This window comes from Penicillium canescens (assembly GCF_028828765.1).
Source record: "Penicillium canescens strain IBT 15451 chromosome Unknown utg000004l_segment0_segment0, whole genome shotgun sequence".
In the NCBI taxonomy this organism is placed as follows: Eukaryota; Fungi; Ascomycota; class Eurotiomycetes; order Eurotiales; family Aspergillaceae; genus Penicillium; species Penicillium canescens.
Window position 1 is genome coordinate 5,580,566 of NW_026703966.1, and position 20,507 is coordinate 5,601,072.

At 50.8% G+C, this 20,507-nt stretch overlaps 9 protein-coding genes across 9 annotated transcripts; 4 read left to right on the forward strand and 5 right to left on the reverse strand.

Moving 5' to 3' along the window:
- Nucleotides 1-1,179: 1,179 nt before the first annotated feature.
- Nucleotides 1,180-3,460, reverse strand: N7446_007435 (putative ABC transporter; the record flags this gene model as incomplete). The annotated part of the gene is made up of 8 exons (XM_058516180.1): nucleotides 1,180-1,422; nucleotides 1,481-1,758; nucleotides 1,808-1,961; nucleotides 2,009-2,088; nucleotides 2,139-2,595; nucleotides 2,649-2,907; nucleotides 2,978-3,218; nucleotides 3,277-3,460. The coding sequence occupies 8 exons, from the start codon at nucleotides 3,458-3,460 to the stop codon at nucleotides 1,180-1,182; spliced, it is 1,896 nt and encodes a 631-aa protein (XP_058373358.1).
- A 439-nt stretch (nucleotides 3,461-3,899) lies between these two features.
- Nucleotides 3,900-6,331, reverse strand: N7446_007436 (arginine--tRNA ligase). Its single transcript, XM_058516181.1, has 4 exons — nucleotides 5,995-6,331; nucleotides 4,628-5,922; nucleotides 4,150-4,563; nucleotides 3,900-4,101 (listed from the first exon to the last, which is right to left on the reverse strand). Exons 1-4 carry the CDS (start codon nucleotides 6,322-6,324, stop codon nucleotides 4,095-4,097), a joined length of 2,046 nt encoding a protein of 681 aa, XP_058373359.1. The 5' UTR covers nucleotides 6,325-6,331; the 3' UTR covers nucleotides 3,900-4,094.
- Nucleotides 6,332-6,853: 522 nt separating this feature from the next.
- On the forward strand, nucleotides 6,854-7,932 carry N7446_007437 (phosphatidylinositol phosphate kinase family protein; the record flags this gene model as incomplete). The annotated part of the gene is made up of 2 exons (XM_058516182.1): nucleotides 6,854-7,126; nucleotides 7,180-7,932. The coding sequence occupies 2 exons, from the start codon at nucleotides 6,854-6,856 to the stop codon at nucleotides 7,930-7,932; spliced, it is 1,026 nt and encodes a 341-aa protein (XP_058373360.1).
- Nucleotides 7,933-9,277: 1,345 nt separating this feature from the next.
- N7446_007438 (uncharacterized protein) lies at nucleotides 9,278-10,566 on the forward strand (the record flags this gene model as incomplete). The annotated part of the gene is made up of 4 exons (XM_058516183.1): nucleotides 9,278-9,448; nucleotides 9,496-9,697; nucleotides 9,751-10,107; nucleotides 10,157-10,566. 4 exons carry the CDS (start codon nucleotides 9,278-9,280, stop codon nucleotides 10,564-10,566), a joined length of 1,140 nt encoding a protein of 379 aa, XP_058373361.1.
- A 653-nt stretch (nucleotides 10,567-11,219) lies between these two features.
- N7446_007439 (metallo-beta-lactamase superfamily protein) lies at nucleotides 11,220-12,030 on the reverse strand (the record flags this gene model as incomplete). Its single annotated transcript, XM_058516184.1, has 3 exons — nucleotides 11,220-11,454; nucleotides 11,499-11,813; nucleotides 11,972-12,030. 3 exons carry the CDS (start codon nucleotides 12,028-12,030, stop codon nucleotides 11,220-11,222), a joined length of 609 nt encoding a protein of 202 aa, XP_058373362.1.
- Nucleotides 12,031-12,484: 454 nt separating this feature from the next.
- Nucleotides 12,485-13,570, reverse strand: N7446_007440 (cytochrome b5 reductase family protein; the record flags this gene model as incomplete). The annotated part of the gene is made up of 4 exons (XM_058516185.1): nucleotides 12,485-12,634; nucleotides 12,687-13,315; nucleotides 13,366-13,499; nucleotides 13,566-13,570. 4 exons carry the CDS (start codon nucleotides 13,568-13,570, stop codon nucleotides 12,485-12,487), a joined length of 918 nt encoding a protein of 305 aa, XP_058373363.1.
- A 194-nt stretch (nucleotides 13,571-13,764) lies between these two features.
- On the forward strand, nucleotides 13,765-14,471 carry N7446_007441 (GIG1 family protein; the record flags this gene model as incomplete). The annotated part of the gene is made up of 2 exons (XM_058516186.1): nucleotides 13,765-13,882; nucleotides 13,930-14,471. 2 exons carry the CDS (start codon nucleotides 13,765-13,767, stop codon nucleotides 14,469-14,471), a joined length of 660 nt encoding a protein of 219 aa, XP_058373364.1.
- Nucleotides 14,472-14,707: 236 nt separating this feature from the next.
- Nucleotides 14,708-18,471, reverse strand: N7446_007442 (chromosome segregation protein SMC; the record flags this gene model as incomplete). The annotated part of the gene is made up of 4 exons (XM_058516187.1): nucleotides 14,708-15,000; nucleotides 15,052-18,160; nucleotides 18,206-18,368; nucleotides 18,434-18,471. The coding sequence occupies 4 exons, from the start codon at nucleotides 18,469-18,471 to the stop codon at nucleotides 14,708-14,710; spliced, it is 3,603 nt and encodes a 1,200-aa protein (XP_058373365.1).
- A 311-nt stretch (nucleotides 18,472-18,782) lies between these two features.
- On the forward strand, nucleotides 18,783-20,480 carry N7446_007443 (serine/threonine-protein kinase RIO1; the record flags this gene model as incomplete). The annotated part of the gene is made up of 1 exon (XM_058516188.1): nucleotides 18,783-20,480. One exon carries the CDS (start codon nucleotides 18,783-18,785, stop codon nucleotides 20,478-20,480), a length of 1,698 nt encoding a protein of 565 aa, XP_058373366.1.
- Between the last annotated feature and the right edge of the window lie 27 nt (nucleotides 20,481-20,507).

A 20,507-nucleotide genomic window follows, 5' to 3' on the forward strand; every position in this document is an offset into this window, starting at 1 on the left:
ATATCCCTTGCGTCGTTCGACCCAAGGTTCCATGAACCATCCCGCACGTGTGGAAGAGATGTAGACGTGACAATGCAATTCCAAGATTCTACCATGCCGTTGACCCCTCAAATACCATTTACCTAGGGTAAACCCGGGGTGAATTGCTACAAGGGCGGGCATGACGCCAAATCTAGTGGAGGCTCAAAATACTGGAAAAGAGCTCCGCTCCAAATATATCCCGAGATCCCCATGCGGCTCCAGAACTAGACCCCCGTTTTTCCCCAGTACATTTGACACATTTGACGAGGACGATTGTAAGCGGTCTTAGCATCGGGGCCGAAGTACCAGGAACATGCCGTGCGTGCCGGGGCATATCTAAATTCGAATCGCAAGGCAGCTTCAGCTAATAAGCTTTGGTCGCATATCAATAATCACGGTCCTCGTGATAACAAGAGCCATCGTTATTGATCGATTGCTTCTCCCCCTCCCTCGGAACGAAAAAAGTAGGTCAAGGAGCCCCCTTGCCTCGTGGTTCTGCAAGATGGCATCAGCTCTTCGAGGTCAAGACCTTCACCGCTAGTTCAACAATGCTGATAACTGCCACGGCAGTGGAAGATGAGGGGAAGCACGGCTGGAACTACCTCTACTTAGGTTCTAGATACTTTTTAGGGCTTTTAGTGTTGCAGCGGGAAGGGAGGTCGTCGAAGAGGGAAAGAAGTTCTGGGTACATGACTTGCATGTCTGTAGATCGATACTCAGATCGCCCCATAACAGGGCCAGACTAGTCGAGACTAGCCGGCTTGTACGTTCTGATACTTCTTCTTTCAAGTGCTGTCTGCTCAGATTGGCCCTGGCACGCAATCGGCGATTAGGATCATCTGATGTGGTACGAAGCCCGAAATCCTGCGAGCCAATCACTCCCGGTGATACGCATGAATGTTAATATACTGTTGAGACGCTACAGCTTTATAAGCATCTTGCTGCGTTTGGAATTGTTGTGCCTCAGATGGGGGCGTAAGTGGCTGCCTGGATGAAGTCCCCGATGGAGAGTTGCAATTGTTCAACAAGAAGTTAATTCACATAATGATAGTGATTAGAAACGGCCAAGTGCTGTTCTTCTATCTTAATATGTATCTAGAAAGTATATACTATTACAAACCCACACCGGGGAGAAATTCCCGGTTATATGCTGACACCTCAGTATCTGCGCAGATACAGAGCAATCCATCCAAACAGCCGATAGACAGAAATGATGCCAATCAGAATCCCAACCCATTTAACTGTCCGATCAGTGGCATATCCATACTGTTCCAGCACCGCATTCCCCCGGATCAAACACTGATCCGCCAAATCAGTGGTGTACATACACTGACACTGACTACCACAAGAGTAAGTCCTCTCGGAAAACTCATTGACCATCATGCCCTGGAAAACGTATGCCTGAGAATTGAAAAGTCAGTCTGACAAGAAATAAAGTTCTGATAGTGCGCTGGCCTACCTGATAATCGATGTAGTGGAACACATATTTCCAGAACGGATTGAGAATCGTCGGCGTGACCAGAAACCCTCCGACGCTCATCCATAGACCATTTGCAAACGCTACCAGCGCCAAAGCGATCACGAAGTTCGGGAATATGGCTGTCACGAAGACGACTAGGGACTCTGCTGCCACGAGGTCGAGGAATATCCACATCACCCAGGTGAAGAAGGCTTCCCCCGTGGGTCGGAAGTTGGAGAGCCAGTATGAAATAATTGAGAATAGGACTGATATAATAACTGTGATTTGGTTAGAGGGGTTTATGTGGCAGGGTGGACTAGGACATACACAGGAAGGGCAGGCCTATGAGAAAGTTTGAGACCATAAAGGGTGTTGCACCGTACAGACCGTTGGCTCGTTCTTTTGCAAACGTTGCTCGGTCTTCCAAGAAGGCTGGCACGTATGCTACGGCCATGAAGGACATGAATGCGGAGCCAAAGAACTGCATGTTGTCAGTGAGTGGTTATCAAACATGATGATATTACTCACAATAGCATTGATAAACGGCTGAATATACTCCTGCGACGGGTGAAGACGTAGCCACACCGTGCCCATCATAATAGCCAAGCCTGTGTCACATTAGCCTTGCATGCTTTCAACACGGCATAATGATCCTCACCAAGATACATCACGATTCGAATCCCATAAGCAACGACATCGCGATAAGACTTGATAAACGAACGATGAAGCAGAGCCGAAGTGATTAGCAGCGGTCCAGGGCGAGCCATGTCATCAATCAGTGCGTCTTCACCATCCTTGTCCACCGACTGGGCTCGGTCTGAAACTCTCCTATTCATTGCCTCGCTCGCTGCTGACTCCGCCCAGGCAACCTGTATGGCTTGAACTCGTTCCTGGGCCAACTCCTTGGAGCTGTTGAAGTCAGCGCTGATAATATCTAACAGGAACTCCGCTGGATTGGTGTTCGTCGGGATTGGATGACCAATGTCATTGAAGTAACTCTCCACAGCAAGGACCGGTCCAAAGTAGCATGATCTTCCGGCTGAAAGGAGAAGGAGCTTATCGAAGAGCTGGAAAGTCGTGGTCGAGGGCTGATGGATACTGGCAATGATGATTATCTACAGTGATTAGTGCCTTCACAAGCTTATGCCTGAGACAACCAGATACTTACATTGTTGGCCCGTGCCAGCTCCTTTGCGTATGACATCACTTCAAAGCTCGCAGTCGAATCCAGCCCACTGGTGGGCTCATCCAGAAACAGAATCTTGGGACAAGTGATAAGCTGACTAGCAACGCTTACACGACGCTTCTGACCACCACTGATACCCTTTCGGATTGGTGTGCCAACTAGCGTGTTCGCCTGGTTCTGTATACCAAATGCGTCCAAAAGTGTCTGGATCCGATCCATGCGTTGGCGTTTCGACACCGAGCTATGTGAGACACAATAATAAGTACCAGGTAGGACTGAGACCATGGAGAAGTAAATCCACGATGACATACCTAGGCAGCGAGAGATCTGCTGCGAACCTCAACGTCTCCTGCACTGTCAAGGATCCGATCAACGCATCTTCCTGCTCAACATATGAAGTCATCCGCTGGAAAGCCTTCGAGTCTACCTGTAAACCGTTGACATAGCTCTTCCCGAGGACCTTGGCTCCAGATGACGCGGCACGCCGAGCCAACACGTTGAGCAGCGTGGTCTTGCCACAGCCCGACGGGCCCATTAAGGCAACGAGCTCCCCTGTACACCAAGCGTCAATATCAAAGCCTTAGGGTAGATAATGGACAAGGATACATACCCTGCTGCACATCACCGGCAATGTCATTGATCAAATCGCGAGACTGCTTCGTCTCACGATCCTTGACCGTCACCGTCAGACCTCGCCATGAGAAGTCGTGCACGGTCTGGTTCACCAGAAAATGGCCGTTGTCATTGCATTCCAGGTCCATCATACCGGCCTCATTTGGTGTGGGATCGACCATGCTGCGTGCCGGTGCAGGGTGTTTGACGGCAGATACGAGGTGATTTGGCTCCAGGCCGTCCCCGCCAGGTTGTCGGGTTTAGCATTTATATAATTCGAGTTCATCGGGGTTCAGCTACAAACACTGCAGTGATTACATATCCCTGTTCAGTGGAGCATGACCATCAATAGTCATTGTTGGTCAGTCCGAGGTCCCCGATTGATCCTGAAGAAAAGTAGGGCTTGGGTGTCCGGCTTACCTAAGATTTTCTGGTCCCCGGTTGGATGGTTGGTACGGTGTTCATTTCGTGGACTTCGGGCTTCAGAAAGCCCTGCTTATTCCATGGCTGAATCCAGAGGGTCTGAGTCAATAAGCCAGCCAACACATATTAACACCGCAGATTATCAACGGCATTGTCTGACGGCGTCTAGGGCCACGTATTTGTCGCCCGGGATTTGCTCCACGTTCTGGCACGACCATTGGAAACTACGAATCTTCGGAAAAAGCAAACAACAATGGAAAGCCGAGGATAATCCTGGTAAGAAAGAAGCATAATGCCATGTTTGCTTGCCCCGCTCTTGGCGCCCAATGCAACTAAAAGGTATAGCTTAAAAGAAACTGAAAGAAAACACCATCCATAAAGTTGATATTGAAATTACATGCTGGGAAAAGTTAGTAAAGGGATTTAATAAAGAAGGGAAGAGACTAACCGCTCAACGGGGTTGAGGCCGAGAATCCGCATGCCGTTGTTCAAAACCTGGCGGGCGGAAGCATACAGCGCCATGCGAGCCTTCTTGACCTCGGGCTCACTGCCGATAACCTTGAGCACATCGTAGCTAGAGCTGAGCATGTGGGTCATGCGGAACAGGTAGCTGAGGACAGTGATGGGCTCGAGAGTCTTAGCAGTGTTCAGGAGAACATCAGGCCACTGGGCCAGAAGACGGACGAGATCAGAAGCATGCTGCTCGGTCAGAAGGTCGAAGTTGGCGTTAACCAGCTCGTCAGCGTCCAACTCAGACTTGCGGGCCATTGAGCAGAGACGAGCGTGAGCGTATTGCAGGTATGGGCCAGTATCACCTTCAAAGGAGGTCATGGCATCCAGGTTGAAGTCATAGCCGTTGATGCTGGAATGCAGTTAGTATATGAGAAGGAAGTTATCAAAATATGAAAGGATTAGATTCCACATACCGCTTGCCGGTCATGTCTTGCACCATGACGGAAGTGATGCCGAGAGTATCGGCAGTCTTCACGGGGTCCTCGACCTGCGAGTACTTGACTTCGTTCTTCTTCATGACTTCGTGCATCTTTTCGCCAACATCCTTGAGAATATCGTCGAGGAACTTGACTGTTCCCTTTCGGGTACTCATTCCGCGGACCATTCCGAAGTTGATGTGCTGGCAACGAGAGGCAAGGTCCTTGTGGCCCATGAGCTCGGTGACCTTGAAAAGCTGAGCGAGATGCAGATCTTGCTGGGCGGCAACAACGTAGATCATCTTGTCAAAGTGGTACTCCTCGTCACGCTCGGTGATAGCACCGATATCACGGGTCAGGTAAAGAGGGGTACCATCCTTGCGAACAATAATAGCCTTGCCCAGCTTCTTTGCGCCATGCTTGGTAAAGTCAACAATGACGGCACCCTCAGACTCCTCAGAAACGCCGGCCTTCTCCATGAGCTTGTAGGCTTGGCTCATGCTCTCACCCTTGATCTGCGATTCACCGGAGTAGACGTCGAAATCAATGTTGAGGCGGGCGTAGGTCTGCTTGTACTTCTCGATACTAAGATCACGGAACTTGCGCCAGAGAGCAAGGGCCTCGGGGTCACCGTCCTCCATGCTCTTGAAGTAGCGACGGGCCTTCTCATCCTCGCTGGCGTCAACAAGCTTGGCGAGTTGTGCCTCCAGTTCAGCAACGTCCTCACTCTTCTCTTTCTTGGTCTTGATCTGCTCCTTCAGCTCCTTGATGGGACCGTCCTGGCCAGCAACGAGACCGTTGACCTTGACGTAGACATCGAATAGGTGGTTGATAGGGTCCTTGGTCAGAGCCTCCTCATTACCGAAATACTTGAAGCCGTTGGCCAACAGACCATACTGCTTACCCCAGTCACCAAGGTAGTTCATCTTGATGACATCCCATCCCATGACAGTGTAGAGGTTTGCAAGGAAACCACCAATGATGGTGCTGCGCAGGTGGCCGGCGTGGAAGGGCTTGGCGATGTTGGGCGACGAGAACTCAATGATGATCTTCTTCTGGCCCTTGGAGGGGTCTGATGGGTCCTTCTGACCCTGGTTGCCGTTCGTGCCATACGCGGCCTTCTCGGACAGGACGCGACCAAGAACGGTCTTAGCCAATGGCTCGGTCTTGCAGAAGAACTGCATGTGAGGACCGGCAACAGAGGGCGGGTGAATGAGATCGGACGCGGGGAATTTTGAGGCGAGCTCCTTGGCCAGCTCCATAGGGTTTTGCTTAATCTGGAGGGAAGCGACCTAGAATCATCCGATACACTGTTAGTTCCAGTCCACGGTGGACATGCGAGACAGCGCTTTCTGGGCACGTACGGGCAATGAAAGGTCACCCTTGTCCAGAGTGCTGGTCCATGCAAGACGAGCATAGATCTTGGCAGCATCAATGCCGGTGGCATTTCCCAATTGCTCCGCAATGTGCTCACGGTAGATATCCATAGGGTTCAAAGTTGGGAAGCATCCGGCGAATTTGGACTTCTGGTCGGTCGATTGGAGGGTAAGAGCCGCCACGGAGGCGGGAAGGGAGGCAGCGGACGCCATTGTGTAAGATCGCGACGTTGCGAGAAATCGAGGTCTTGGGTACGTAGAGGGAGAGCGCAAAGAAAAAAAGGCTGTGAATCGCCGAGCCCCGCTTAGATGACCCATAAAGGAGGGGGAACTTGATCTTTTTTGCCCTTTCTTTTTTTTTTTGCCCGATGAGTCAAGCCGGCGGTGAGTCACGTGGGACGGCATATCTATACTATACACAGATACACACAGGAACACACTGGTCTATCTATATATTTAGGTGAACTAATAAACATAGAATTACTTGATTGGAAATTCTGCGTTGTTCTGAGTCCCAGGTTCCTCACAAGAGACCCAAGAGGGAGAGAGACAAACATTGACTGCACATATACCGTCCGCTCTCTCATTGTTTTTCTTATTTGATCCGTTTTTTCTTATATCTATCTGCCTCTTAACTACACCTTTCCTACTCCCATATTTACCTCCTTCCTTGATCTGAGCAATCAACGTTGACAATTCAGGCCGTTGTATAGAATCCGTGCCGCCAATCACATCGCGGGGCTCTATATCTGACGTCACCAGTATTCCTGATATCTACTCCTTATATATACCTGTTTATTTCTACACATGTCATCAGCTTCTACATAAGCCCAAACCCAGAATTAATATGGGCACCAGTCGTCGCCAATCGTCATTATCCAAGTCTATCCAGTCTGCGTTGACTCGTGAGCCGGACCGATTCAAGAAGACCGCCCTAGGCAAATTGTTGGCCTTCTTCTCCGTGTACCGCATTAAGCTTGTCCGCCATGAGAAGATAGTATTTGAACAACTGCGCCAGGATGTCTGGCAGTTTGACGAAGATGAATACAAGGGAAGCTTTCATACAACAAGTGGGCAACCACCGTTGAAGGCGATGGGTGACTTGGGTTACTCGGGCTCGGTAAGGCACCAAGTATACAGTATACTGACTACCTTTTCTGACCTGGAATCTAGACATTCTTCTCAACTCTCGATGCACAATTCCTTATAAAAAGTCTGCCAAGACATTTCGAGTATTCGTTCTTCGAAGGAGATCTCCTTCAGCCATATTATGAATATATGTCTCAGCATCCAGATTCATTGTTGGTTTGGATCACAGACTATATTATTGCACCTTACGTTACTCTTGGAACGATCTTTGGTTGCACTCCAGCCCGTCATATAATTATGGAAAACGCACTTTGCGGTCAAGATGAAGACCCAGCAGCTGAAAGATGGGAGACCTACGACTTGAAGCCGATTGACTACTTTTACCCCGAGCGTGACCTAGTACCAGAGCCTCTTGTGAGCGAAGGAACCCTCAACAAGCTGGCAGATACTTTCAACGACAAGCTCCGCCTCTGGCGTGCGGACTACGAGAAATTCTGGAAGTCAATCCAGGACGATACCAAATTCCTACAGGACGCCAATGCGGTAGACTACTCGTTGTTCCTAGTGCGGATACCTGCCTCATCAGAGCCCACAGTTCGAGGACGAGCGAGTCCTTGGAGGACAGGACTTTTATCCGCTGATGGACAGTGGAAGTATCGCGCATCTGTGCTCGACTTCTTCTATGCCCGACACAAGTTGCAAGCTCAAGCACTTTCGGGTGTGGTGCAGACATTTAATGTCATTGGTCGACAGGGTCCCATGACAATTACGACCACGCCAAGTGAATATCGTGAGAGTTTCCTGGCTATGATAGCAGGATTGATTGAGGTTCATTGAGCAGGGAAGCTTGGAATCTAGCACGCTACCTCTTACATATTTGATATAATGTTAGTCATATTACTTGTCATTTTGTAAGGCGAAAATTTTCCGTGGCCGTATTGATGTTGACTGTATTTATTACGCCCAGTTGCAAATATCGTTGTGTAGCGTCGCGTATTTCTTCTTTTCTCGCTCACGTTTCTCTCTCCTCCCACCTCTCTTTCGTCCGGACCAAGAAACCGTCTTCGTGAGCTCTCACTCTCTTCAGACTCCTCCCCTGAACCGTTGCTCCTCAAGACTACCGCGTCGTCCGATGAGCTGCATGTCTGTGCTACCCCGCTTGCTAGCTCTACTTAAGATGAATCCATCGTCGACACTGGCCGTTTGGTCTTTACTGATCGAGTGTTGGACCCCAGAGTCCCACGGCTTGGACGTGAGTTTACACAAGTTCTTACGTCCTATAGATATTCCCTCACGATACTCAGCGAGGAGTTCAAGATTTGTGCTTACTACTGAGACATGAAAGATATGCTCCATAGAGAACGCGCGGCTGAGAGGATATTCATATTTTAATATTGCCGGGTATCGGTTATTTAGAGTTCAATTCTATGTATGGTCCTTTTATTGGCGCAGCTCGTGTTCATTAAATTTTAACTTAAATTATAGTCCAAGTTTACATTTCCCCATACTTTGTCTGACCGCGACATGGTACCTGGCAGCCCTCCTATAACCACTCAGGGGTAGGAATACCCGATGCATTGACCGCCCAGAACCCTGACAGACGCAGCAAGAACACAGCAAAGATCTTCAGGGATCAGCTGCCTATTTCTTCCAGGATCGGCCGGAGATACGAGTAGCCCAGTGGTTGGATTAGGGCACTATTGAACAGGTTCCCTACAATGACAGCGATCGGCAAGTGAGATTTTCTGTGTACAGTCCTGTACAAGTAAATGACAAAATAGCGGATATATCGGCTCTCAATGGCCCATCCACGCTATATCAGACAAAATACTAGTGGCGTCGTGAACCAATGGATATAAACTGTAGCATTGCCAGTTTCGCTATGAATTCCCCACTTGATCGGACTAGGCCGCCTGCCTGTTGCCAATTAAGCCTTTTGTTTCTGTCTTGTCCTCATTCCCCACTATATGCTTGTACAAATCGGATTTAGCACGTCCATTGCTGTACATGTAGGTGAACGCGATCCACGGATGGGGGCCTCCACTTGGAGCCTCGGGGCCGACTTTGCGTGGTGGTGTCAATACATATAGGCCATCGTGCGCTGTGCGCTCGAGCGGTGTTCCTTTTTGTTCGAGAATGGCTCTCGTTTCGGTCTTTACCTGTCCTTTTCACTCCTTTTAGCATGGGTCTTCATGAAAGCTTCCCCGCGTACGGTGGTCGCGGCCCCAGCGACTTGCGCTTGGGTATTGCTTTGGGTACAGTTGCGACTGTTTTTATGGTGCTGCGGGTTTATGTTCGTCTCCGTATGAACAAATTTGGAACCACGGCATTGATATGGTCTCTCGTGGCTTGGGTATGGATCTTGATCTATACAAAAGTTGCTCCACTAACAGACAACAGCTATTTACTACTCTCACTCAAATCTTCGGTATTCTTTCTATTCTCCACGGCCTAGGGAACCACATCACCATCGTTCAAGAAGTCGGCGAACTACACAACTTCCTTCTATTCACATGGATCACGGTCTTTTTCTTCAACCTAGCGATTCCGACCGGCAAGGTCGCGGTGGCTGCATTTTTGATTGAGATGAACTCACAGAGCAGTATGTATCATCTAACTATTTCGCTAGCACAGCTAACGCCCTGCGTCATATAGATCCCAAAATCCGCCGCAGTCTCATCGTCGTCGCTGCTTTGAATATTATCGTGAACATCCCCCAAGTCCTCCTGGTCTGGTTTCAATGCAGTCCTCCCAGTGCTCTATGGGATCCCCTCCGCCAGAGTCAATGTGACCACGGCAAGAGTGTATACTATACCTACTTTGTCGGTGCCGTGGCCGCCATCTCGGATATCTACCTCGCCATCATCCCAATCACAATGCTGGTACCCCTACGTATCGACAAGAAGTTAAAATGGGGTCTGAGTTTCCTCATGGGATGCGGTGTATTCGCCGGCGCTGCTGCAATTGTTAGAACATGGGCTGCCAAGTTCATCATGAGCGAAGACTCATCCTGTAAGCCGCAACATCTACCCAAACCAAGCAATCGCTAACATGATAACAGATGGAGTGGGCATACTCTTTCGCTGGGGCGAAGTCGAAGAATGGATCGTCCTCATCACAATGTCAATTCCACCCGTATGGCCACTCTTCCGGCCGTTGACCCATCGCTTCATCAGATCCACAGCGAACCGCAGCCAGCCTCAATACAGGCAAAATGGCTATTATGGCAATTACGGCTCTACAACTCGAGGAAACCAATCAGTTGCGCCGCCGATTGTCACGACTACTATTTCTATTTCTTCTCAGAAGGGCGCTGCGGCGTCAGCTACAACGGCAGGCCCGTCTTCTTCCGCAGACTCGCTTTCGAGATTCGGGGAGGAGCCTGAGACGCCTCATACTATCCTTAGCCATAATGGTGATCCAGAAGGCTGGATGGAGATGTCGCATTTCAAGGAGCAGAATCGGACTTGAAGTGTGTGGTTCTACTGTGCCTTTATGTGTTTATGCCTACACTCTTTATAATTCACTCTAATGACTTTTCTATACAAGGACTTTTGTGCTTGCAACTTTAGTAATACAGCGTAAATGGACAATCAGCACAAGACAGACAAGATTGATTGAGTTCAATCAATATAATCCGCCAATGGAATGTAAACTGTGCAAGGTCAATGTTAAAACCACGCGCAGCCTTGGCAATCATCCTGGATCAAGGGGGTCGAGAACGGGCTGCACATCGCGGGAATCTCAAGATTGAATACTGCATACTGGTTGCGTACTCGGTGCTAAAGTTGCATCTTAGCGAGCTGAAGTTATAGCGGATCCTGCGAACAGGGGTGCGATGTGCCGCGGGAGTGGGACAGCCTCGTGTCCAATAGCAAATTTCCTAGTGTAGATCTAGTGATTCGGAAAATTGTGGGACAAGCGTGATTGACTGGGATTAATTGTCACGTTCAATGGTCGTCGGTGGCTTTGTGATCTATCAAAATTTTTGGCTTCAAGCCAGTAGATCAGGAACGGAGGACTTCGTTGAATCCCCATTGGTTTATGTGGCCAATTCGGGCTGGATTTCGCATGTTACCATTGATCGTGTATTTCACCTCAATCAATATTGCCGAGTCATGTAGTCACGAGCCTATGTCGATCAGGTTGGCATATGTCAACTTTCCGTCTTCTTTTACCACCCGCTTCCCAAACCCCCCAAAATAGAAGCTATAGCTAGCATCACTCACCGCACCCATGAGGAAAAAGGAATCAGACTGCACTCGGGCTAACCCCACCAGATGCTCTGCAGGGGTATGGAGCAGATAGAAGCTTCCATCCTCAAACCAATCCACCGCAGGGAAGCGCCCAATCGTCAGCCTTTTCTGGCCATCATCGAAGTTGATTCCCTGCAGCGTGCGCACCTTCCAGTCATCAGATTTGACCGGGGAATAAGCTTGCTCTGGCCATCCGGGAGTGAGGCTGCTGGTGAACCTGGTTCCACGATCAGATCGGTGGAGCTGGGGAATAAGGATGCATCACCGTTGTGGTCAAAATGGAAGTGCGACCAGATGATGGCGTTGACCTCGTCCAGGGGTGTCCCATTATCGACTAGGATGTCCGAGATGCCATGCGGCGAATGTATCTTCCAGCCACCACTTGCTGTGCTCGTGCAGCGCTCGGCAAACCTCGGCGCGAGGTTGTGGTAGTCGTCTCGGATGGATAGGTCGCATGGGACGCTGGCCGGACGGGTGCGTGACGAGAAAAGAGTACGAGGGCACTGCTAGACAGTCATAGCCTTGGATCTCTGAGTTATGAACTGCCGAGCTGGGAATTCTAAGCGGGTACCCTGTATGTAGGAGCTGATGGGTAAGGCGGAATGTGTGAAGCAACCTACGAATCGATGAGGGAAACCTCGACGGTGATTGTGGACTGGGGTAGGTCAAGCGATACCATTGTAGATGGTGAACCTCGTTCGTAGTATATCGAGGATTCGGTGAAGGACAATGCTGAGAGATCAATATAAACATCGATCTACCAGTCATAAAAGTACAAACCAGCCAACAGTTCCAGGGCAATTATGGCACGTGCCGTGGCGTGTCCTACATTGCAGTGGTCTTCTATCAGATCAAGAATCAAGGCGAATTGGAATAGACTCTGATAATTTGTACAGTCAATAACAGTGGGAAAATAGATATTAGAACCGAAATCAAGATTAATAAATCAGACATCAAGGATCCGAAAGACATCTTTTATCTCCCCAGCTGGGGTTCTATAGACACCTCTAACCATTCCAGACAGATATACACCAGATAAACTGCTCTGCAGCAGCTCACCAATCCTGTATTTCAATAACTCACACAGAAAGCATGCACGGCTCGAAAGTAACAACTTTTGTTGATCCGGGACCCTAGAAGCAGAAGACCTGGTCCTCGAGCTTGCTGACAGGCCGGGCCTTGGTGTATCCAAGAGCCTCGGTGGACTTCTTCATGGCGCTGACCATGGGGGGAGGACCACAGAGGAGAATCTTGACATCGGCAGCGGGGGCGGGGAGGCGCTCCTAAAGTCTAATTAGTACGGTCACAGCCACACAGCCAGGACGCACAACATACCTTGATCATGTCGGGGGTGACGAAGCCGACACCGCCGGTCCAGCCCTCGGGAGGGTTGTTGAGGACGTAGTAGACGCGGAATCCCTCGTCCTCCTTGGCCAGCTTCTCAAGCTTCTCCTTGAGCAGGATGTCGTCCGGGTTGACGTTGGCGAAGATGAGGTCGACCTTGGTGGTGTCGTTTCCACCGTTGCGGGGACGGTTGCGGATGATGGCCTCGATGACCTGGAGCATGGGGGTAATACCAGTGCCTCCGGCGATCATACCAATGTGGCGGCACATGTTGGGGGTGTAGACCATGGCGCCCTTGGGACCGCGGACCTTCATGGTGTCGCCGACCTTGAGACCGGTCAAGTACTTGGAGATGTTACCCTGGGGGTAGGCCTTGACCAGCAGGTCGAAGTAGCCAGCCTCGTTGTCGGAAGAGATGGGGGTGTAGGAGCGGACCACCTCCTTGGGTTGGCCGGCGATGGTTGCGGCGAGAGAGATGTGCTGGCCGATGGGGAGACCAAGGATATCGGTGGGACGCGGCAGGGCGAAACGGTAGATGGCGACATTGTGGGAGATCTCGTTCTTCTCCTTGAGAACAAAGTTCTGGAACTCGGTGGGATTCAGGACCTTCCGGGGTGCCGCTACACGGTATTAGCTCAATTCCTCGGTAATTAGCCGACAGTTGACAAACAAGTTCTGAGGGCCAGGAATGCAGCGAGAACACCCGCGACAGCGACAGCATAAGAGACGAATTCGGGCTTAATGGCGTAAACACCTGCGACAAGCAGGACGGAGGGCGCAAGGGCCGTTCCGATAGTGGCGAGACTAAGATAATCAGCCGAGATCAGAACAGAACCGGAACCGGAACGGAACAGGAACAGGGCAATTTACCTCATGGTGACACTGGAGAGAAGGTTGAGGGTAAAGAGAGAAGAGAAGAGAAGGAAGTCAAGAAAGTCAAGAGAGCGGAGAGAAGTGACGGGCGGAACCCCAACGGATTTTGATACCCTTTCGAGTTACCCCGCGGGATATTTACTTCTCTTTTGTTTATTCTAATCTTTCTATCTATTCTGCAAAGTACAGTATTGTTATGGCTGTAGCTAATATGACGCCTGCTTTCAATCTCACTGACCTCGACCACCAACTCCTGGCCATGACCGATGAGGAGTTTGTATACCACGACTGGGAAGACCTCAAGGACATCATCGGTATGTCTCTCTCCCTCTCCAAATTGGGCTCCCCTCACGCACAACAGCCCGGAATGATCTCGGCGCCTTCAGGCGGAAGCCTTCCGATCTGCGCCGATATTTAGCGTGGAGCGCAGACACCAAAGCCCAATATGGGTCGATCATGAACTACATTTGCCAACGGCGACTGCAGTGGCAAATGCCGCTAGATAGTGCCGGCTCTGCGGCTATTCAACGTCCTGTGGCTGCGTTCAAGAACCCGCGTCCCTTTGCCGATCCCGAGGACTACAAGATTCTCCGCAATGACTGGCCGTATGGGTTGACGCCCGGCATTTCGCATCTGGTTGTTTGGTTGCGTACACCGATTGCGGTCAAATCTGAGGAGGGCCATTTGACGGATGAATCAAGGTTGTTGATCGACACGTTTGTTCAACAGACTTTCGTGGATCGATTGGCTAAGGATCCGAGAATTACCTCGGATGCTGCTTCACATGTCTTGTGGTTTAAGAACTGGGTTGGCCTGCAGAGTGTGAGGGCTTTGGAACATGTTCACATTCTTGTTCGTGATGTGCCCGAGGATATCTTGTTCGAATGGTCGGGCGAGGCTTGATTCCCCGGGTTTCTGCCTTGTTGATCAGGCTTGCATCAGCGTATCATAGACTACACGCATTTCAATTAACTTGGCTTTTAATGATGAAAGACAGCAATTGCTCCGACATGAACTACTCGATCCTACACACTACTTTCGAAAGAATAAAAGGAATCACATAGAAAAAAATCCGGTATCATGCGCCAGCCCATCCACCGAAGCAATGATTACAATATACAGAGCAAAGGAAATTCTCTTCACGACTTCTGCTCCTCTACGAATTTCAGTGCCTCCTCTCGGGAGACCACATCAATCGTACTAGCCTTCTGTCGGAAGCTGACTCCGTAGCACTTCTCCGCGACGTGCAGCATCTCAGGGCGGAAGGTAGTGCAGATGAACTGTCCGTTGGTGGAATCCGAGATCGACTTGAGCATTTGGGCGACAGCGGTTCGGTACTGGGCGTCCAGGTTGGCATCGATCTCGTCGAAGAGGTAGAATGGTGCGGGATCGCAAGCTTGGATGGCGAACACGAGGGCAAGGGCGCAAAGACCTGTAGGATTGTTAGATATGAATCGAGGCTGGGTTAGATGGAAATGCTTACTCTTTTGTCCACCACTCAGCTGCTGGATCCGCTGCTGATCATCATGCTTGCTATTAAAGCTGACACTGATGCCAACCCCGACATAGTTCTCGACACTTTGGCGAGCTTCCTCATCATCGGAGTCGACATCATCTTCTGGTCGCGCGGTGCGGTCCGTCTTGCGCTGGATAATGAGGCGACCACGGCCGGCCGGAACCAGCTTCTCGAAAACGTTGTGGAACTCGCGAGAGACCTGCTTGAATGTTCGCTCAATGGCCTCGTCCTTGCGCTGATCAAGGACGGAAATAAGATCATCGATAGACTTTTGCGAGGCGTCCAGCTCGGACCGACGCGAGGTCAAAGTCTCACGTTGCTTGGTGAAACTGTTGTACTGCTCAAAGGCCTTCTTGTTGACATGAGAATATTTCTTAAGGGCCTCGTTTGTCTTATGGAGTTTTTTCACGACAGTATTGGAGTCGGTGTGTTGGTATTTCGTAAAGGCTTCATCGGGAAGCACACCCAGGGCACGAATGTTGGCTGCGCACTCGGCGCCTTGTTTGGTAAGTGCTGCTTTCTTTTGCATACTCTTCTCCATGCGTCGCTGATGCTTCTCGATGGATCGAGCGAGATCTTCAATCTCACGGCGGGTTTCGGCATTGCGCTGTTGCAGTTCAACAATACGAGCATTGCCTTCCTCAATAGAGGTGTCCACCTGCTTGAGGCGCGTGTTGAGCTTCTCCAACGCCTGACCAAGGCGCTTCACTTCACGTTGTACCTCCTTCAGATTACCCTGAACTTCCTCGTCGGCAATTTCAACATCTCTGTTGAGTAGTTGGTCGAGGCGAGGGTTGAGGTTCTCCCGGAGTTCAACTTCAAGCACCGACTTCCGTGCCTCAAGCTCACTGCGCTGGCTAGACAGTTCCTGGTATTGACGGCGGAGATCCTGCACCGTGCTGCTCAGAGCCTCAAGTCGAGCTTCTTCCTCACTGGTGAGGGCTTTCTGGAACGGCGACGACAATTCCGCCTCGAAAGCGCTCACCTGATCGTTCAAAGCCGCCAGGTTGGATTCCACATTCCGAAGGGCGCGGCGCTTGGCGTCGAGGGTATCATTCTTGTTCTGAAGTTGGTCACGCTTGCCCCGCAACTCTTGTCGCAGTGGTCCACTCCGGTTCTGGACATTGTGTCTCTCCTGCTCAAGCTTCTGCAATTCACCAACCGCCTTGGTGATCAACTGGTCAAGCTTCTCCAGCTCCTTCCGGATCTCAGTGCCGCGGTTCCTCTTTGTTTCATACTCATCTCGCCACTTCCCTAAACCCTTGACTGCGTCTAGGCGGGACTGGCGTGAATCGTGGTATCCACCAGTCAGAGCACCGCGCTTGTCGGATCGATCACCCTCTGGGGTAATGGCGTTGACACCATGGCTTCGAGCGTACTGTGACGCAACTTGCAAGTTGGGGCAAATAATTGTCTTGCCAAACACGTGCTGGAAGGCTCTCTCATATGCAGGGTCATACTCTAATTTTTCAATCATGGGGATTGTGTCGCTAGCGCGAGGCATGTTCAAGGGCCTTGAGCGAAGTCGGTTCAGAGGCATAAATGTCACACGGCCAGCCTTCTCCTTTTGTAGAATCTCAAGGACTTTTGTGGCGGTTTCATCGGTGTCAACGACGTAGTGGAACAGGCTCTGTCCTGCAGTGACTTCGACGGCGGTTCGGTATCTATCGTTGACATCGAAAAGTTCTGCCAGGGTACCGTAAACGCCTTCGAGGTTATACTGGCGCTTAATTCGTCGCACCGCTGCTGTTCCACGGCTGGTGTTATTATCCATCATTGACGAGAGGTTACGCTCAGCACGGTCAACCTCCTGCGATGCGTTTGAAAGGACAGAGTCAAGCTTCGCCTCTTCTCTCCATAGCTCCTTTCTCTGGTCCATCAAGCGGTCTCTCTCGTCTTTGGCATCTTGAACTTGTTGGTCAACAGTGTGCATCGTGTCACCCCGTCCATCGATCTGCTGGCGCAGCAGTTCGGTCTCCGGCTCCAGACGAGCAATTTCGGTTTCCAGTTCCTGAATGTCTTCCTTGGTCTGAGACACCACATTCTGGACTGCTTTGATAGAGTTGTTACTCTCCCTGACTTCCATGTTCAGCCACTTGTCGCGCTCGGACTTGTTCTTAAAGCGTGAGTTACGGCCCTGCTTCGCGTACAGACGCTGGCGAGATGTTTCGGCATCTGTCAACTGCGACTTCACTGTGTCTTCTTGATCTTTCAAAGCATTGAAGCGAGGAAGGATTTCCTGGTGTTCAGCTTCGCGCTCCTTGATGGCGTTTTGAACAGAAGTAAGATCAGCGTCGTAACGGGATTTCAGGGCTTGGGCGGCAGCCTGGTTGTCAGAAAGAGACTTGGCCTGCAGTTCGTTCTGTGCCAGGATCTTGGAAGTTTCACGGCGTTCCTCTTCCAGTTGAGCCTTGTCGACCTTCAGAAACTCAATCTGCTGTCGGCATTCGGCGATCTCGGCATCAATCTGAGCCATGGCCTTCTCGCCATCAATGAATTGGTCGCGGTTGTTGTCTGCATCTTCAACGCCATTCTGTCGTCGCTCCTCGATTTCATTGAGGACCTTGCCGATTTCCTGCTGTTCAAGCGAGTAGATAGTGTATTCCAAGCATCGGCGTTCCTTGTCTTTTTCTTGGTAGCTCCGAAGCTCATCCTTTTCTTCTTCGAGTTCGGCAAGTCGCTCGTTGATATAGTCAAGGAGTTCGTCAATCTTGGTCCGTTTGCTGTTGGTTTCGTGCATGATTTTCAAAGACTCCGACCGACGAGCCTCGTAAACCTGTGTACCAGCCACTTCCTTCAACAGGACCAATCGTTCGGAGTCCTTCATGTTTGTCAATGCGGTGACCCGACCTTGGGGGACAATATAGTAAGGGTTAGATCGAGAGAAGCCGGCCGACTCGAGGAGGTTCATGACATCGTTCTTAGTGGCATTCTTGCGGTCGAGTGTGTATTCATCCTTCTTGATACCGATAGTACGGCGGAGGACAAGTTCTGGCTTGCCAGTGGGGAATCGATCATCGGAGTTGTCAAAGATGATCTCGACGTAAGCGGACATCACAGCAGAACCGGAACCTTCCTGCATGGGGTCAGTAAACCACGCATAGGATCAATGGCGAGCTACATACATGCAAGAGAGCCTGACGCTCCTCTCTGCCGAGGTGGGTGTAGGCATCGCTAAGGACGAATCGAATGGCAGCAAAGAAGTTACTTTTGCCAGAACCATTGCGGCCGACGATAACATTGTGTTTGGGGAGAATGGCTCAATGACCGTTTGGTCCTTGTAGCTAAAGATCGTATTTGTCAGAAATAGCTTTTAGAACCCAGTGGTTGTTCATTTGGGCCACCATACCTCTTAAAGCCTTGGATGATGATCTGCTTGACATACATCGTTAGGATACGCGCGACGCGATAATCACCTATAACGCCCGCGGCATAACGCGACTGGCGCGAATGTTAGAGAGTGAAAATGTGCGCCGTGAGTATCAGCGTCACGAATGCCCTGGCAAAGAATAAAGAAAGTCCGAGGTGAATGATGCGTGTGTTGCGACAGACAGGGAGACTACGCGAGGAACGAAATCCGCGCGTCTCGTTGGGCGCGGGGTTCTGCCGGGCGGTCAACCAAATTTGGGCCACAGAAAAAAAAAACCTTGGGGACGGACGAACTCACGTCTCTGCTTTCTCGACATTGAAGATCCAGAATGGCTTCAAACGAGAATACTGGCCAGGCAACTGGCATTGCTGATGGTATTGCGCCATCCCACACCTACGTGCCCAACGAGGGCTATGTGAACCCCGATAATGCAGACTCCGCTGCAGCGGGGCAAGATCTGCCCGATGAGCAGGACGATGACTACGACGAGGACTATGAGGATATTTTCGAGGAGGAATTGGATCGCGAGGACATTCTCTCTTCCGATAACTCCGACCTCACCAAGGCCTACAACCGCCAGCGCAAAATCAACGATCTCGCTGCCGACTCCAATATTCCGAAATGGACCTATCCCAAGACAAACACCCAGAAGCCTACCGTCAACACATCTGCCTCCATCGATGACCAGGTCAAGTCGCTCACTCGCCATGCTGGCAAGATCAAACTCGACGATCAGCAGGCTGGTATCTCAGGCAAGGCTGAGAAGGGCGGAGATAAGGCTGACCGAGCCACCTCGGAACAAGTGTTGGATCCTCGTACACGAATGCTCTTGCTGCAGATGATCAACCGTGGACTTGTCTCGGAGATTCATGGATGTCTGTCTACCGGAAAGGAAGCCAACGTCTACCACGCCATGTCCTTCCCCCAGGAAGACGAGGATGCTACCCCGCTACACCGTGCCATCAAGGTCTACAAGACAAGTATTTTGGTCTTCAAGGACCGTGATAAGTACGTGACTGGCGAGTTCCGTTTCCGTCAGGGATACAACAAGAGCAACAACCGCGCCATGGTCAAACTCTGGGCCGAGAAGGAAATGCGTAACCTGCGCAGAATCTACGCTACCGGTATCCCCTGTCCCGAGCCTATCTACCTCCGTCTCCATGTTCTCGTGATGGGATTCATTGGTAGCTCCAAGGGTCTGGGCGCTCCCCGCCTGAAGGACGTGGATTTCAACATCCCCGAGCCCGAGACTCGCTGGCGCGCACTGTACATGGAATTGTTGGGTTACATGCGTGTTATGTACCAGACTTGTCGTCTAGTCCACGCCGATCTGAGCGAGTATAACATTCTCTACCACAAGGAGCGTCTCTACATCATCGATGTCAGTCAGAGTGTTGAGCACGACCACCCTCGCAGTTTGGAATTCCTGCGCATGGATATCAAGAACGTTAGCGACTTCTTCCGCCGGAAGAATGTTCTCACGCTGCCTGAGCGTACTGTCTTCCAGTTCATCATCTCCCCTGACGGCCCGACTGAGATCGCCGCTGGAAGCGAAGAGATGAATGCTGCCATTGAGAAGCTTCTTATTGCCCGTGAGGAGGGTGACGAAGAGCAGCAGGAGGCCGAGGATGTCGACACTGCGGTCTTCCGTCAACAATACATTCCCCAGACGCTAGAGCAGGTGTACGATGTGGAGCGTGATGCCGAGCGCATCCGTGACGGCCAAGGTGCCGACCTTATCTACGGCGACCTCTTGGCTGGTGGCAAGAAGAAGACCGATGTCGAAGAAGAAGACCTCGCCTCTGATGCCAGTGGTGGTGTTTCTGTCTCAGGATCCGACTCGGAGGATGACGAGAGTGATCCTTTCGCGAAGAAGGCGCCTCGGGGCAAGCGTTTCGAAGACAAAGACTCCAAGCGCGATCACAAGGCAAAGGTCAAGGAGGAGAAACGTGAGCAGCGAGCGAACAAGATGCCCAAGCATATGAAGAAGCGTCTTGTCTCTTCGTCCTCCAGGAAGAAGAAATAAGCGCGCCGCTTCTCTTATCTTTCTTTG

What these genes read in the sequence shown, in the direction of transcription:
- N7446_007436 (XM_058516181.1), bottom strand. Translation starts at nt 6,324, where the DNA reads ATGGGTCATCTAAGCGGGGCTCGGCGATTCACAGCCTTTTTTTCTTTG. An exon ending in AGGGTGACCTTTCATTGCCC is followed by an intron (nt 5,923 to 5,994) that starts GTACGTGCCCAG and finishes GGATGATTCTAG; the next exon opens with GTCGCTTCCCTCCAGATTAA. An exon ending in CAAGACATGACCGGCAAGCG is followed by an intron (nt 4,564 to 4,627) that starts GTATGTGGAATC and finishes ACTGCATTCCAG; the next exon opens with CATCAACGGCTATGACTTCA.